This window comes from Penicillium verrucosum (assembly GCF_028828655.1).
Source record: "Penicillium verrucosum strain IBT 35672 chromosome Unknown utg000001l_segment0_segment0, whole genome shotgun sequence".
NCBI classification, from domain to species: Eukaryota; Fungi; Ascomycota; class Eurotiomycetes; order Eurotiales; family Aspergillaceae; genus Penicillium; species Penicillium verrucosum.
The window spans coordinates 12,647,473-12,663,380 of NW_026643210.1; the positions used below are offsets into that span (position 1 = coordinate 12,647,473).

General features: G+C 46.9%; 6 protein-coding genes across 6 annotated transcripts; 4 read left to right on the forward strand and 2 right to left on the reverse strand.

Moving 5' to 3' along the window:
- Positions 1–708: 708 nt before the first annotated feature.
- On the forward strand, positions 709–1,229 carry N7516_004654 (uncharacterized protein; the record flags this gene model as incomplete). The annotated part of the gene is given in 3 exon segments (XM_057217374.1): positions 709–722; positions 739–754; positions 846–1,229. 3 exon segments carry the CDS (start codon positions 709–711, stop codon positions 1,227–1,229), a joined length of 414 nt encoding a protein of 137 aa, XP_057079257.1.
- A 1,782-nt stretch (positions 1,230–3,011) lies between these two features.
- On the forward strand, positions 3,012–3,443 carry N7516_004655 (uncharacterized protein; the record flags this gene model as incomplete). The annotated part of the gene is made up of 1 exon (XM_057217375.1): positions 3,012–3,443. One exon carries the CDS (start codon positions 3,012–3,014, stop codon positions 3,441–3,443), a length of 432 nt encoding a protein of 143 aa, XP_057079258.1.
- A 459-nt stretch (positions 3,444–3,902) lies between these two features.
- N7516_004656 (putative extracellular threonine rich protein) lies at positions 3,903–5,540 on the reverse strand (the record flags this gene model as incomplete). The annotated part of the gene is made up of 2 exons (XM_057217376.1): positions 3,903–4,939; positions 4,997–5,540. 2 exons carry the CDS (start codon positions 5,538–5,540, stop codon positions 3,903–3,905), a joined length of 1,581 nt encoding a protein of 526 aa, XP_057079259.1.
- A 914-nt stretch (positions 5,541–6,454) lies between these two features.
- Positions 6,455–8,016, reverse strand: N7516_004657 (MCT family MFS transporter; the record flags this gene model as incomplete). Its single annotated transcript, XM_057217377.1, has 2 exons — positions 6,455–6,620; positions 6,695–8,016. 2 exons carry the CDS (start codon positions 8,014–8,016, stop codon positions 6,455–6,457), a joined length of 1,488 nt encoding a protein of 495 aa, XP_057079260.1.
- A 1,319-nt stretch (positions 8,017–9,335) lies between these two features.
- N7516_004658 (HNH endonuclease signature motif containing protein) lies at positions 9,336–10,322 on the forward strand (the record flags this gene model as incomplete). The annotated part of the gene is made up of 3 exons (XM_057217378.1): positions 9,336–9,570; positions 9,615–9,952; positions 10,014–10,322. The coding sequence occupies 3 exons, from the start codon at positions 9,336–9,338 to the stop codon at positions 10,320–10,322; spliced, it is 882 nt and encodes a 293-aa protein (XP_057079261.1).
- A 1,453-nt stretch (positions 10,323–11,775) lies between these two features.
- On the forward strand, positions 11,776–13,532 carry sxa2 (putative pheromone processing carboxypeptidase (Sxa2); the record flags this gene model as incomplete). The annotated part of the gene is made up of 4 exons (XM_057217379.1): positions 11,776–11,974; positions 12,027–12,309; positions 12,360–12,586; positions 12,643–13,532. The coding sequence occupies 4 exons, from the start codon at positions 11,776–11,778 to the stop codon at positions 13,530–13,532; spliced, it is 1,599 nt and encodes a 532-aa protein (XP_057079262.1).
- Positions 13,533–15,908: the final 2,376 nt, after the last annotated feature.

Genomic DNA, 15,908 nt, shown 5'->3' on the forward strand with positions numbered 1-15,908 from the left:
GATGCGCTCATAGAATACGCAATTACAGTGCGAGGTAGAAGAGAGTGCAATATTTTACCTAATATTGGTCTCGGATACAATCACATAGTCCGTATTATTAAATTGTAAAGGAAAAGCGCTATGGAGGAGGAACTAAGATCTTGATGTACATTTAACTCTTCCAACTTTGGGCCCAAGGTCCGGGCTCCAAAACCCGACCCGCCCCGCAGAGGCGGCGGCGTCCCTTCCCCCCTTTGGGCTCGATTGTATGAAATCATGGGGTTTCTGACCGCGGTCAAAAATAATGGTAAATACACCTAGTCTCCTAGAAGTGATTTTCCGACGGAGTTTAGAAAACCTCTCTATAGATCCTTAGTGCTATAGTAAATACATAATTGAGCCCTACTGTAGTTATCCCTCTTCCAAGGGGGTGGGCTTTAAGTGGTGCGGCAAAACTAACTTGACTGATCACTCGAGCATGGGTAGGAGTAACACCAGGCTCTAGTAACCTTACAGGCCTACTGACCTACTGACAGCACGGGTATGGAAATAAAATGAAGTGGTTCGAAACCCATCTCTTTTAACGCTTTGGCAATTGTGCCATACTAGAGATGACCTGCCTACCTAAGGCCATACATGGCCTATAGAACCAAGTATACCATGCGTTCGTCATTTAGTCCGATCTTTTCAAACCCCGTAGGCTGTTTTATGAAGATCGTCCTGCCATCAATGGCAGCGTTTAGGTAAGCCGCTGTGTAGTCCACCTGCTCTAGAAGTATACTAAATCTAAATTGAGAGGGCGCTCCCCCCCCTTACTGAACGTTCTCCCTCTATAAATACTTCCACCGACATTGAAACTATGCCAGGGAGACCTGCCCTCAGACACTGTCAAGTACCACGGAGTTGACGATTTCCTTGACGTCGCACGACGGCAGTGCGCTTCACTACAGCAACTCAAGACTAACCAGCAGATCCTGAAGTTTCGATCGGTTGCAGAAAAGGAGTTTGATATCCTGTCAGCTGATGACACGCGGCCGTGCAAGTTTGTCAAACTTCAGTATCATCGGCCAACCGAACTTCTACTCGTGAAGGTCACGCCAGGCTGGGATCATGAGAATCAACTGATCGCTATGGATGTTGACCTCAAGTGTTTTACGCTGGGTTCTCCGCGTAACGAACTTGGGGATTGGACCAAGAGCCTGATGCCTGTTGGGCTTCAGCCTTTTCGTCCAATGAACCAACTTGTGTGATCGAAATTCGAACCTCTGAATCTACATCTCACGATTCTCACCTGTCTTGAAGATTCGCTATAGCGGCTACCTGTTGCGACCTACACCGGTCTATGATTTTGAATTTCTCCTTCTTCAACTACCCTCTCTACAATACAATATAATTCATTTCGGATTCATTTCAGATTCATTTCAGATTCATTAGTTATGAGTGATGCTCAGTGAGCAGCTCACGTTGATTATATAATCGCAGGAGACTAAGTCCGGGTAACTAACTACTCAGGGACGTGCTTAATTTTACTCCGTGATCAAAAAGCGGCAAGGGAAAGGTACCTATCCGGTATGCATGCGCTGTGGAGGTGTTACGGCGTTCCTCCACTCAGACTACCGCCCCGTAGTGGCCTTGGCAGTAACCTCGGTTAGACGAGTTTAATGCATGCCGCGTGACTATCTAACTACCTCAAACGTGTACATATTAGTCGTGGATGGGCTCTAACCTCAAATCATTCGACAAGATAACTAAAGGCGGGGAGGAGGTGGCTGGTATTGGATCAGGTGGAGAGGCTAATCTAAAACTAATCCCAATCAGGCAGGTAGTTGCGTCATTGGCTCAATCGTTTGTGGGAGCCTGGAGAACTGATAAGAGACACAAGGTGAGAAATACACCTTTACTTGATCTTGTTTTATCATTATTTTATAGTCTCACGGTGTGTAGTTATTCGATTACTCCGTTCAGGGACCATAACTATTCCTTGGCAACCTTGGAACTACATAATACTACATGTAAATCACGGAAAATTATTCCGCCCGAATAAAACAAAACCCTAGACGAGAGATCCATGTCAAATATTGTGTTGATATCTGGAATTTGTTCTTGCCTAGCTCAGAAAAGAATCATGGATCCTGAGGGACACATTATGAAAGTGACATAAAACATGTGTAGATCGAAGTCAGAATTCCTATTGATCGACTTAGCGTACAAGCATCTTCTATAGAGTCTTTAGAGAGATGCAATTAAAACATGAAGCAAAATATTCACATATTGGTTTTTGCATCTACCTAGCAGTTTATTCTTTGTTTGGTGACGTATGATCACCTGCTTTTTTTTTTGGCCTGGTTTAGCTGCCCCATGCTCTACCCTTTGTATTTCTTCTTTGTTGATCGAGTCCATCCATTTGACATACGAACTTAAACATGATGAAATGCTAAAGACTGATACTTGCAGCAAGATATCCACACACATAGAGGTTATGGAATTGGTGTTAAGACTTCTTTGTGAACTGTGTCCAGTCTCTTAGTTTTCCAACTCCTACGCAACTGGGAAAATATCCATCGGTCTGCTTTCTGAAATCAAAATCTTACAGTTATTACCTTCATGGTGAGCTATATTCTCCCTTTTGATATGATATAAATAGTGTCTTTGTGGGTGAGTACGGCGGAGGCGAAGAGTTTCTTTCTTGACGAAACATAACCAAGAGACTTCCGAAATGCAGTCAAAGGTTCATATTCCTTTTCCTCCCTGGCGGAATAAAAATAAATCTTTGTTATCATTGCTGTCTTTGTCAAATACATCAACCACAAAATCGAATCAGTGCCAACTCTACTCCGTGCAAATGCATAAATAACTCCAATTCCCACCACCTTCTCATAACCCGCAAGCAATCTCCGAGAACACATCTGGATTCTGCATCGGAGGATTCGGTTATCTGCTTGTAAATTGTTTGTCCGGGAATCGTCAACAGATTTCATTTCCAAGTCACACATCAACCAGCTTGTCCATCACCAGTCTAATATCTGCCTACGATGTCTCCCGATATGCAGCAACTGCTAGCCAACGATCCCTACAACGAACGGCGGATTTTCGTTCTATCATGCCTGCACGACGCAATCTACTTTCTTCGCCATGGACCGGATCGTCGTAACGATGTGATTTCCTCGTTGCAGGAGGAGGTTCTTGGCGCAATTAGCATCGGTATCTCAAGTGCGGTTGTGGAACACGATGTCCTGTTTGAGCGGCTGTGCCGTAACCTTGAGCTTACTGTGCCGATCGCACTCAGAACTCTCAGAAGGCATAACGACCGGGAGAGCGATGAGGATGTTGCCGATGATCTCATCAGCTGCATCCCCACTACTTTGCAACAACCTGATCAATGGGACCCGCAAGTCGAAGAGATTTCTGATGAGGAACGGTTTGAGCAGGAGGAGCATAATAGACGTCGCCGCCTTCACAGATAGGTTTGGCTTTTTAGGGACGTGGGGAATCAAGCATAAGCTATAGACCTGACGGGGTTTGGATGATTTTCGGTTCGAGTGCATTTTCTGCTGCTTTTATGCTCCAATTTGTGTTTTTGTGTTTAGAGATGACCGAAAAAAAAAATAGAATTTTGTCTTTTTGCGCCAAGTAGTTTATCGTATCATAATCTTCATATGTTAAAGTGTCAGCAGTATTGTCTAGCAGAGTCTTGCTTGGGAGCACTTTCTTTAATGGTAGAGCAAACCCCAAGAGCATACGCAAGTTGGGCAATTCAATAAACTCCAACAACATCGTATTACCACCAAGTACATTAAACTCCTTTTAATTAAACTATTAAAAAAATCATTCGAACATTGGCAACAATCCACCCGATCTAAAATTTTATCAAGAACCAACCAACCAGTATCGTATCTCAACTCTTCCCCAATCAACCAAACAATCTAACCACGATTCCGTCCACGATGAAAGCGAGGCAGGAAAGCGGGCGCAGGCTCGGTGGCAGTCTCCGTCGCAACACGAGTGAGGTTCAATGCACTAGTTGTGGCATTGTGGACAATAGACGTGTTGGTGAAGAGGGCCGTCGCTGTCGTGTTGGTAAATAGCTGCCGGCGAATAACATCGGGGTTGATCTTTGCTCGTGGAGTGATACGCGATCCCCCTGGTGTGACGGGAGATACATGCGCAGGTGTCGTAGGCAAAGTCACGAGGGTAGCTGGTGTGGAGGGCGAGGCTGTTGCGGCTGTAGTACGCTCTCTGCTGGTGGTTGGTATGAGTGGCGTCGATGTTCGGGTTTGGGTCAGGGTCTGCGTCAAGGTGTTGGTTCTGGTTCTGGTGGGGGAGCCTGTCTGGATGCCAGTTGAGGAGACTACGCCGGTGTGCCTAGTTGAGGCTGTCGGGATGCCCGTTGGGGAGACTACGCCGGTATGGCTAGTTGAGGCTGTCGCGCCGCCAGGTGGGGTGACTACGCTGGTTTGGATAACTGAGGTTGTCGCGCTGCCGATAGCTGAGGTTTCCACGCTTTCAGCTGGAGGGACTCCGCCAGTGGGGCTGACCGGGGGAATACCTCCGCCAGGACTTTCAGTGGGGCAAGGACAGCACGCTTCTCCCGTGCCCGCGGCCGAACCAGCTGTGACGGTGACGGTAGTGGTGCTCACTATGGCAGCGGGACAAGTGACTGTCACCGGGACCACCGTCGTCTCCTTGGATGTGGATGGAGTAGGACAAACCGGTGGTGCTTCGGTTCCAGTGGTAACGCTGGGTGGAGAAGGAGGCACGCTACCACCTCCAGCGGGAGATGTGTGCGTGGTGCCTGGCTGCTCACTAGTAATGGGAGATGTCTGACCAGTGTTGGTGGTTTCAGTGACTATACCAGGAGAGGATGGCGGAGTGGTTCCGCTTGGGGGAGGACTAACATTGCCGCCAGTTGGAGGAGCAGGTCCAGTTGTCGTGGTAGCCCCGCCAGTGGGTGAAGTGCCGCCTTGAGTACCAGAGAGAGTAAGAAGGGTGCTTTCGGAAAAAGGTAGTAGTTACTCACCTCCTCCACCAGGGGCCGTAGTACCACCACCTCCGCCAGGGGCCGTAGTGCCACCACCTCCACCAGGGACTGTAGTACCACCACCTCCGCCAGGGGCTGTACCACCTCCTCCGCCGGGTGCTGTAGTACCACCGCCATCACCGGGGACTGTACCACCTCCTCCGCCAGGGGCTGTAGTACCACCGCCACCACCGGGGACTGTACCACCTCCATCACCGGGGACTGTAGTACCACCGCCACCACCGGGGACTGTACCACCTCCATCACCGGGGACTGTAGTACCACCGCCACCACCGGGGACTGTACCACCTCCTCCACCAGGGGCTGTAGGCTTTGGGCCTTTTGTAGAGATCTCCTCAGTCAACACAGAAAGTAGCGAGCTTATAAGTTCAGGATGGTTGTGGCGCTCCTGCAAGCCAAAGCCACGCTCTTCTTGACGACGATCCTCGAGGCCGGGCTGCTCCAGCGCAACATCTGGGACAGCCACGACGCCCTGGAGGAGCGTCCAGCAGGCCAGCAGAATCAAGCATCTTGTTGCAAACATGATTCAGACCAACGCAAGCAAATGAAGGGCGATGAAGCAAATATGGCCGACTTGCGGAAAACAGAGAGCAATGCAATGTCGAATTGATGAATGAGTTGATGTAAAAGACAATTCTATCTTCACACAACTCCTTGGATAGCAAGTAGCAACGAAGCAAAATACTCACCAGATGAGTTCGAGACGAGTAAAAGGAAAGCAAACTCCCGGATTATAAAGGACGTTAGCGGGGGGACGCGAGAATACCGTCGTATATGTAACGAGAGATTGGAAAACTCAATTGTGATGGATTGATGAACATTCGATGTCATCACAGCGACAGGATTGGCCAGACGTGATGCCGATGTTTGTTTTTGGTGTGAACTTTCGATGTCTTTATAGTTCCCATGGTGAGAGCTGACTCTGCTCCTATTGGAAATCATTCCCAGTGGTGAAATCCATGGCTGGATAAGGTACAGAGGCATCATTGTGACTAGATGTTTACATAGATCCGGTGCCTGTCGGATATCTTATGCGGCGTGTTCTGCCCTGTTCTGCCCTGTTCAGCCCTGTAGGGGACCTGAACCTGAAGACCAACATTTATGTTTTTTATATTGCCTTAATAGCGGCAAATGTTTTTTTATCTCTAACAACCAGTTTTGGGAAACCTATTTGTACAGCTGAAGGGCCGAACCGATCATGTCGGAAATGTTATCCGACTAGGTAGTAAACTCTATAACTATAATCACAGATTGATAAATATAGACATTAATAGCAGCTATGTATAACGAGTCACCTAGTTATGAACGCTGGGTAGAAAATGCAAATCGACGAAAAAGAAATCTTTCCTATGTAAGCTCTTTGAAATCGTGAAATCGTGTCGAAATTACCAAATAACCAAATCACCAGCGTCGGAGTCCCGGATGGAACCCAGAAATTTAATAGATCGCGAGAGGGTGACGCCAGCCAACTTGAATGACCTTTACGGAAGTACAACATGCAAGACCAGCCGCATAGCAGCAAACAGTAAAGGTGATCAGGCCCCAGTATGATCCATTGCAGCGTGCCAGGATCTCACCTGCAATAGGGATTCCGGTAAGAGTGCTGGTGGCAAAATAGTGTTAGTTATGGATACATAGGTGACATCACAAGGTAAAAAAAAAAAAAAAAACACTCACCCGAAGCTGACTATGGTATAGGCAGTTGCGTAATACCGGCCATAGTTCTCGGTTTTGCAGAGCTGGCCGACACAGACTGGCGTCAGGCTGATATTGCTGCCGCTCGAGAATCCGAAAAGAGCAGCGTAAACAATCAGCAAAGGCAGACTATTTCCAGCAGGAAGCCACAGGCAGGCGTTACAGAGCACGCAGAGCGCGACCGTCGCTATCAAGGTGTTAAAGCGACCAAGGAAATCGGCAAAGAATCCAGGCAACCATCGCCCAAAGAATGAGCCGGCATTCAAGATGGCAATGATCTGGTATGAAAACTTGGTGGGGAAACCATGGTCGAGGGCGTAGGATGAGATGTAGCTAATTGGCACGAAAAGTCCCCACTCAATAAAGAAGACGCTGGCGGTGGTAAGTACGAATCGCGGGTCTCGGAATATGCGGAAGTCAGGGAGCACATTCTCCTTGGAAAATGGCTTCTGTGGGAGTCGAGACTTAATCAAGAGATTCGCAACTGATAGCACAATTAGGCAGATCAACGCGACAACCCGAGTGGCCCAAGCCCAGCCAATCTTGGGGAAGAGGTCTTCTAGAATGAGAGGGAAAATAATGCCTCCGACAGAGCCGCCAGTGGCCGCAATGCCAGTTGCGACTCCACGTTTCTCATAGAAATAGTGTCCAATCGCCGAGATCGCCGGTGTGAAAATGAGGGACGCTCCCACTCCACCCAGTACACCGATGACCATCATAAAGTGCCAGTATTGAGTACAGAAGCCAAGCAGGATTATCATGGCCATTTCGAATACGGACCCCGCAAAGACGAGAAGGCGTGGGCCTCGAGCGTCGAAGATGGGACCGATTTGCACTCCACAAAAGAAAGTGAGAAAGGCAAACATTCCAAAAATCCAACCATTGGTTCCTGAGCTGTATTCCTTCAGTTGATGGGTTTGGATATATGCTTGGAATGTGCCAATGGTGTTAACCAGGCCCAGCGATCCAAAGAGACCGAGAAAGCTGCCTAGCACTACCAGCCAGGCTTCGAGACCCCCCTCCGGGTAGGTGTTCCCTTCGGCGTCCGTAGTCACTCGACTAACGGGGTCTCTTCTGGCTGACCTTTGAGACGGTGCCACGGTAGATGCTGTCCGATATACATCCTCCGAGCTATGTTCCTGCTCTGGTGCAGCTTCCGTGTCAAATTTCTCATTGTTCATGTGAACAGTAGTTTTCTCGTCGGGGACTGTTGTGGTGCTTTGGGGTGTTGTGGTGCTCTGTATGGTGTTCATGATGTCAAATGCATGGTCGGTCTTGCTGACAGATCCAACGATGGTAGACATTCTATGTGGAAGTAGCAGCTATGATATTCTCCACTTTCATTTAAGAGGAGTTGCTACAACTGTTGTAGATTTCTTGAATTTGAGGATCCAGGGAACTGAAAAGTTGGAAGGAGGGGAATTACATATTAAAGAGTATGCAAAAGTGCCCAGGCTCTGAGAATTTTCCGCGGAATTATTCCCATTGGTGTTCAACTGGAAGAGTTGAGAAGGTGAAAATTTCGGAGCACATGATCATTGGACAAGGGAAGGATGTGGATCTATCGTGTTGACCCGAACACCTTGGGGATGTACATCGTACTGTTCTATATGTTGTAGTTACTGGGGATTTCAGTGCAGTATTGGTTATTTTCAATCAACATACATCACTATTCTTGGTAATAATATAGAATGACAATCGATACGTGCACCATTTATCTGGATTTATCGGTGTACGGGACAGAATTCACTAGTTAGTCGGCTATAACTATGACCAGTCCAACATAGTGGCAAAATCCGAACTTCCGAACTCCCGACCTCCGCGAGACAACCACCCGAAAGTCAATCATTCGTATGTTAGACTACACATGAATCAACTTGTTTGAAGTACAGAAATTATTCGTGAGCTTTATTGACATACCGACAATATCAAAAATTTAAATCGTCTTTGAAATAGCACGGAATCTGATGTGATCCGGGTAGATATATATAACTGCGATCATGTTTTATATTTCTTAAGCAAGTGTCATCGGCTAACAAATCCATGTAAACTCTACATAACCTTCCAAGGTTAGGACCTTAGAAAGCATGAGATGCCTTATATTTTGTGTAAACAAAAGAAGTTTACTGTGTTGGCGCTATCTATATTGTCGGGTGCCGCTACTCCCATTTCTCCTACCATGCATTCCACCACGTGTCACCTGTGCAAGAGGCTCTTTTATAAAAGGTCGATCTATATGAGCCTCATTTCGAGATTCAATATACAAGAAGTACTTTGTCGACATGTTCCTTTTTCCTGGTTACGAATATCCAAATCCTAAGGATTGTAAAAACAAGACGTACATCTATCCTATAGAGGATACCCTATCATAGTGTTTTATTTTAAACGAAGGATCTAGACGAGGCTAAACAAGTCTTTTGGCCCTATTACTACGGAGTACCAATAGCATATCTAGAAGTCAAGGGATAGAAAAGCGACCAATTAAGCTCCGTAAGATATAGCTACTTCATTATTAGACCAATCGAGCACTACTATATAGTTTAAATGCAAACACATGACCCAACACAAACCTCTCCACTCTTCCACGCTTTTACCCCAATCACATCGTCTCCACTACGACAACATGTCGCGCTCGGCTCACCGTAATGTGAACTTTTATAACGGTTCTACAGGGGTTCACCTCGGCGGAGTCCGCCAAAGTGGATCCATCACAAACGCCAATTTTTTCGACATGTTAACGGATGTGCTACTAGACGTGGAAGCAACCATTTCGATCCACTTCAAAGGCACCGGTGTACCAATTCCGATAAATAACAACCGCTTAGCGGAAGGTGACTATGATATCTTTTGCCCTCAGGGTGAGTCTCTGTTTTAGGAGTGAGGAATAGGCTAACTTTATTAGGCGACATCAAACTAACCCGTGACACTTGTGTTCTACGGATTCATTCCCGTAGCCGAAGCGCTCGTGAAGACTCGTTTCGAGATTCTGTACGAGCCAGGGACGGAAAGTGCGTGTTTACTGGAGTAGTCAACCAGTTTGCAAGTTCAGATGAGTGGACCGGATTTGAAGCCGCCCATATCTTCCCTATGGGGCAGCAGGAACTTTGGAGCCTCGGTGGTTTTAGCCGTTTTATTACACGTCCCGGACGACACCCAGTGAACTCGGTGCAGAACGGGCTATTACTCGCTGCACATATGCACCAGCTGTTCGATAGCTTTCTACTATCGGTCAATCCAGACGTAAGTAAACTAATATACCTTAGATAAGCGATAAATCGTTTACTAATATATAACTATTTAGGATGGATATAAGATCATTGATTTTAGTGGCAATAACTGGAATGTGGACGGTCGAATACTAGATATTGTGTGCCGAGATCCAAACAACCTCGACCATGTTGCAGATGAATTGCTTCGTTGGCACTTCCAGCAGTGTGTACTTGCTAATATGAAGGGGGCTGGGGAGCCTATCTTCGAGCACGATTTCCCCTCGGGGACTGATATGATGAATGAAATCATACGTGGCCCACTCCCGGCTCAGCGCATGGAGCTCGAACTGTTTTCTCGGTTGCAACAAATCCTACAAGAGGACGATGAATTCGTCTCCTAGGTTACTTCATCCCCCCCCTTCTCCCCCTTTCCCCTCTTTGTATTTGTAGTCTTTCCCCATGCTCACTCTTTACCTGATCCTTGCGATGAATCTTGCCGGCCACATAGGCTTCATTCCGGAGATTGATCCGAATTCAATATTGTTGTGGTGGCCTTAGGCCCCACATTGGTACCTCAGACCTCAACCCTCTCGACTGTAGATATCTGCCTCGGTAGCAGTTTCTCTGTCCAAGTAATTTGAAAGAACATGAAGAACAGTTGTTTAGGCTTATGATACGTTAAAAGGCTGCCTCTTCCATCGAACTGGGCTTGTGGTTTAGTGGTATAATACTCCCTTAGCATGGGAGTGGTCCGGGGTTCGATTCCCCGCGAGTCCATTTTTTTGTTTTTCTATGTTAGACTATGTCAAATATAAATAGTAGTTATATTATAGTGCTCTTATTTTTGTCCTTAGGAGAAAGCCTAGTACGACTATCGAGTATACCCATCAAAATAACTGAGTATATTAACCTCGTCGGCTGACACTTCTCGGCGAAAAGGGAGCCTGTTAGGCCGCCAATCAGTCAAACATGTCAAGCAACCTGGAAAGCTTGGCATGCTTGGGATCTATGATCTATACTTTAGAGCTCCGGGAACCTCGGCCCAGGTATAGAGTATTTCGTAGACACAACGATCGTCTTGATTTTGTGAGGTACATATGTAGTAGTCAGGTAATGTTCGCACGTGAGGGTTTAACCGGAGGGTACTGGGCAGCTCATTTGAATTATTAAGAGGATTTCTCACCTAACTTAGTTACCTAAGTTATCAGACCGTCACAACCGTCGTAGGACGACTATGTATCCGCACACGATGGCTAGCAGGGATAAGAAGCATGTCAGACCAATTGCGAATTGCGAGGTACCCCCGCTTTTCATAGACGGAGTTTGTTATCCCAAAGTGACAGATAACTGTCGATCTCGCCGGAATCCGTCGCTCATCCGGTCCCAATGATGGATGTGCACAAAGTGGCCGACATCTTACACCAGCTATTTATGATATTATTCCCTACAATCATCCAACACTGCGGATAAAACTAGCGGAATACCCCTCGATCTGGGACCGAAAGAGGTAGCAGCAAGATTCATAGGAGACCTTTCTTTCTCCGGGGTTGACCACGGGATGACCGAGGAAGCCGATATCAGTGGAGACCTGTTATCGAACAAGGGATTCCAAGGCTGCGCCACCTGCAGAAGAAGCATTCTCAGGTCTGAAGCTAAGGATTTCTTCCAATCACCCACTTGGAATCACCCAATATGGTAAAGTGACCTTTTATTAATTTAAATGGGCCTACCGAGTGCATGATCAGGGGCTAGTGGTAGGCCTTTTGGGAGGATCGTATATAGCTGTGTCCCCTCCCCGAGAATAATAAGTAGACTCATCCTATCTCCCTTCTGGCCCATCCATACCAATCCAGGATGTTACTCAAATCGGTCCTGACATCTGCTCTCCTAGCCCTTTCGCTGGGATCAGATCTCGCGGCTGCTTTCAAACATGGACGCTTTGCAGAGATGGCTCGTGCGCCACAGGAGAAGGCGAAACGAATAGTTGAGGCTCGTAACCTCAAACCTAAGAAATCGGACAAGGATTACCGCTTCTTGAATAAGGAAACCAAGCGTGAGTGCCGTTGGATCATTGTCAGCAGCAAAAAATCCTAATAGACCCATAGATTACCTGGTGGACTCCCTGCCGGAGGTTGCATTTGATATCGGCGAGATGTATTCTGGTCTGGTGCCAATTGATATGGACAATAGCTCCAGATCGCTCTTCTTCATCTTTCAGCCTACCATCAACGAGCCTGTAGACGAAGTAACCATCTGGCTCAACGGTGGTCCTGGATGCAGTTCGATGGAGAGTTTCTTGCAAGAGACTGGTCGCTTCATATGGCAACCTGGTACTTTTGCCCCTGTGGAGAACCCCTATGCTTGGGTTAACCTTACCAATGTGCTGTGGTAAGTAGTTATCATGCACACGAACCCAAAAGCCTGTTAACATCTCACAGGGTCGACCAGCCTATCGGGACAGGTTACTCCGTCGGCACACCAACTGCTACTTCACAAGAGGAGACTGCACAGGACTTTGTCAAGTTCTTCAAGAACTTCCAGAAGATTTTTGGAATCAAGAACTTCAAGATCTATGTGACCGGTGAGAGTTATGCTGGACGTTACGTGCCATACATCTCAGCTGCAATGCTCGATGAAAAAGACAAGGAGTATTTCGATCTAGATGGTGAGTTATCACAAATATTCAGAAGGCTGGGATGCAAACTCTGACTATTTACCAAGGTGCGCTGGCATACGACCCCTGCATTGGACAGTTCGACACCGTTCAGGAACAACTGCCCATTGTGCCTTTTGTCCACGAAAATGCGAACCTATTCAGCTTCAATAAATCATTCATGGCGGAGCTCGACAGAAAGCACAAATCCTGCGGATACGAGGCATTCATCGACAAGTACCTCTCTTTCCCACCGCCTGGAGTTCAACCACCTTTGTTAGGCAGCAGCTTAGGCGACGACTGTGATCTGTTTGACCTCGTCAACCATGAAATACTCCACATCAACCCATGCTTCGACGTCTACGAGATCAACCAGATGTGCCCGCTCCTCTGGGACGTTCTCGGCTTCCCCACCTCACTCGAATACAAAGCAGCCGGAGCAAGCGTCTACTTCGATCGTGCAGATGTCAAGCACGCGCTACACGCACCCAAGGGCACCTGGAGCGAGTGTTCCCCAGAGCCTGTATTCGTCGGTGGTAACTCCGGCCCGGAGCAAGAAGGCGATATTTCAGCGAACCCGATCGAGCACGTCTTGCCGCAGGTCATCGAAGCTACCAACCGCGTTCTCATTGCAAATGGTGACTTGGATATGGTTGTCCTCACCAACGGCACGCTCTTGGCCATCCAAAATATGACCTGGAACGGCAATCTCGGCTTCCAGGATAAGCCACATGCTCCCATCGATATTAAGATTCCGGATCTCATGTACGCCAATGTCTTTGCCCAGAATGGCCAGACTGGTGTCGATGGCCCCCAGGGTGTCATGGGTGTTCAGCACTATGAGCGTGGCCTGATGTGGGCTCAGAGTTTCCAGTCTGGTCACATGCAACCGCAGTACCAGCCTCGTGTGGCTTATCGTCACCTTGAATGGCTGCTCAGACGTACCGAGGAACTCTAGTGTCTGAATGAATCTTGCTAACGGCGGATTGATGTATGTCTTTCTATTTGTCGAGCGAAATGGTGGTGTTTGGGTTGTTCAAAGAGAAAGAGGGCCTTATATGATCGACTGTCACGAACGCCCAACATTGTCCCTTTCATTATGTATAGAATAAGTATTGGCAGGCCCAGGATCTGCTTCATATGTTGGTTTTGTACACGATATAACGCAATTAATGGACTTTTATTTATTTAGTGCAAAGCATTGCAGTCTCCTGCAGCGCTCGACAACGTACTTGGTATAGCTCAGAGGACTCGCGCACAACCCCCGGGCTAGTGTATACATCGTAAGCTGGTAACAGGTGGTGTGCTCCAGCAGTGTGGAGCTCGATAATTGTTCAGAGTTCCAGTCAATCACAATTAAATGTAATTACACTACCCATTACCAATTCGCAAATTGAAAGGGATAAAAAATGTGCGATGTACACCATAAATGCTCTTCAACCTATGCTCTCACGAGTGAGAGCATTGGCCGAGCAATTCATATTCGGAGGCAACAACTGCTGCAACTACGCATTGTAAAAAGAAGATAATCGAGAACTTTTATACCGAAGCAGACTGTACGTACTTTGTAGTGGGCTAGTCCAATCCAAAAGAATTACAACATAAGTAAAGGTAAAAGCTGTCAGTGGGGTTTAATGTCCCTGGACTCCCCACCTGCCGGATTGACTTTCCGGCCTGAAAGGAAACAAATAACCGGTTGGGAATGTCAAGTACCATAACCGAGAGCCACTCATTCTCCACAAGTGTACTCCGTACGGAGTATGTTGTACATTGAGTGACCCAAGTCAAGAATATGAACATTTGCCGACAAGCAATGTGGGTTGTACCGTATGGCGGCAGAACACCGGGCTAATCCTAAAATGGTAAGTGGGAGTAATTTATCCGGGAAAGTATGTGCTGGGAACCCCTGGAAGGTTACACGAGGTTACAGAAGGTTACAGGTGTATTAAAGGACTGTGATTGGCCGAGAGCGGTCCCCCGGGCCTGAATGCGGCATGGATGTGCCTCCGCCAAGACTCACGGGTGAGTTCAACTCTTTTCTTTTTCTCTTGTTCTATAATGTTGTAGCATTGGGTTTGATATTGGTGACAATCCGGACATGATGTTATATTGAATTGAAAACAATAACATGTCGAATATCTTGGGAAAGGGCAAAGAGGTGAGAAGAACAAAGTAACTACAACATAGAGGGGTAGGGTAGGGGTGACGTTCGAGCAAAGCACGCGTGCGGTTTCTTGATCTCATTACTTTGCCCCAAACAAGAGTAGTGGGAGGGTAACTATGGAGTACGGCTAAAGTGGTCTCATTGCAAAAATTTTCCTGGTGGATCTGGATCATGGAGGCCACCAATTGGGTCTCCTATTTGTTCATTATTTCGACCCTTTCCGATATATGATATGTTTCTACAAAAGTTGTGCATGATGTTCGATAACTAGTTATACAGGTCTGTCTGAGTTCTGCATACGGTCATATATAGTAGAGTAGGCGAGTAGGCGAGGACCCTTCCAGGGCTGAGGCTGAAGTATATTGTATATCGGATTTGCCTTGGTGGCGTTGAACCGATCCGAAGAACATCGAAGGACCGTGCTGCAAAGTAAAAATCGGCCAACGTCAACCACTCGCCGGTCTTTAGGGATTCCTTTTTAAGCTATTCCCTGTGTGGTTGTGAATTATTAACTAACGTCAACAATTTTATTAATACAATACGCCCAAGTGTGTGGAGTACGGAGTATTGGTGTACGCTATGGTGGAACCTCTCTTTTTCCCGCACGGGACCACCCTTGGGTTCTGTCCGTACTGCCAGTCATAAACGACTGTTGGATCTACTATTGAAATGTTAAGTATGAGGATGTGATTAACTATAGTTATAGTAAGGCAGTAAGAAACCAAGAAGAGAGAGGTCATATATATGGTTCAGCTTGGAAATACTCAGATTAGAGAGATTCTTACTAGCAGTGCATCTATAAACGTACTCCGTATGTAAGCTTTGATTGCCGACAACGGGAATACAAATGATCAAATAAATGTACGGACCGTCCTCCGTAAAGAACCCGACCCCGGTCCCGGGGCCGAGCCAGTTCTTTTTGTCTCGTATTTGAATTGCAAAAGTTACAGACCATTACACAATATCATCACACCTTTTTCTTGTAGTCCCGCTTTTCGGCCTCGGCCAATTACGACATATTGTACCAAAGTAGATACAGAGAACCATTTGGTAATTTTAAAAAAAGGAAATGAAAAGAAAGAAAGAAAAAAAACCGAGCACATTGCCCATCCTTGGGATGCTCCCAATAAGTTATATAGCAACTCTCGAATCCCACCTCATTTCCGTTTT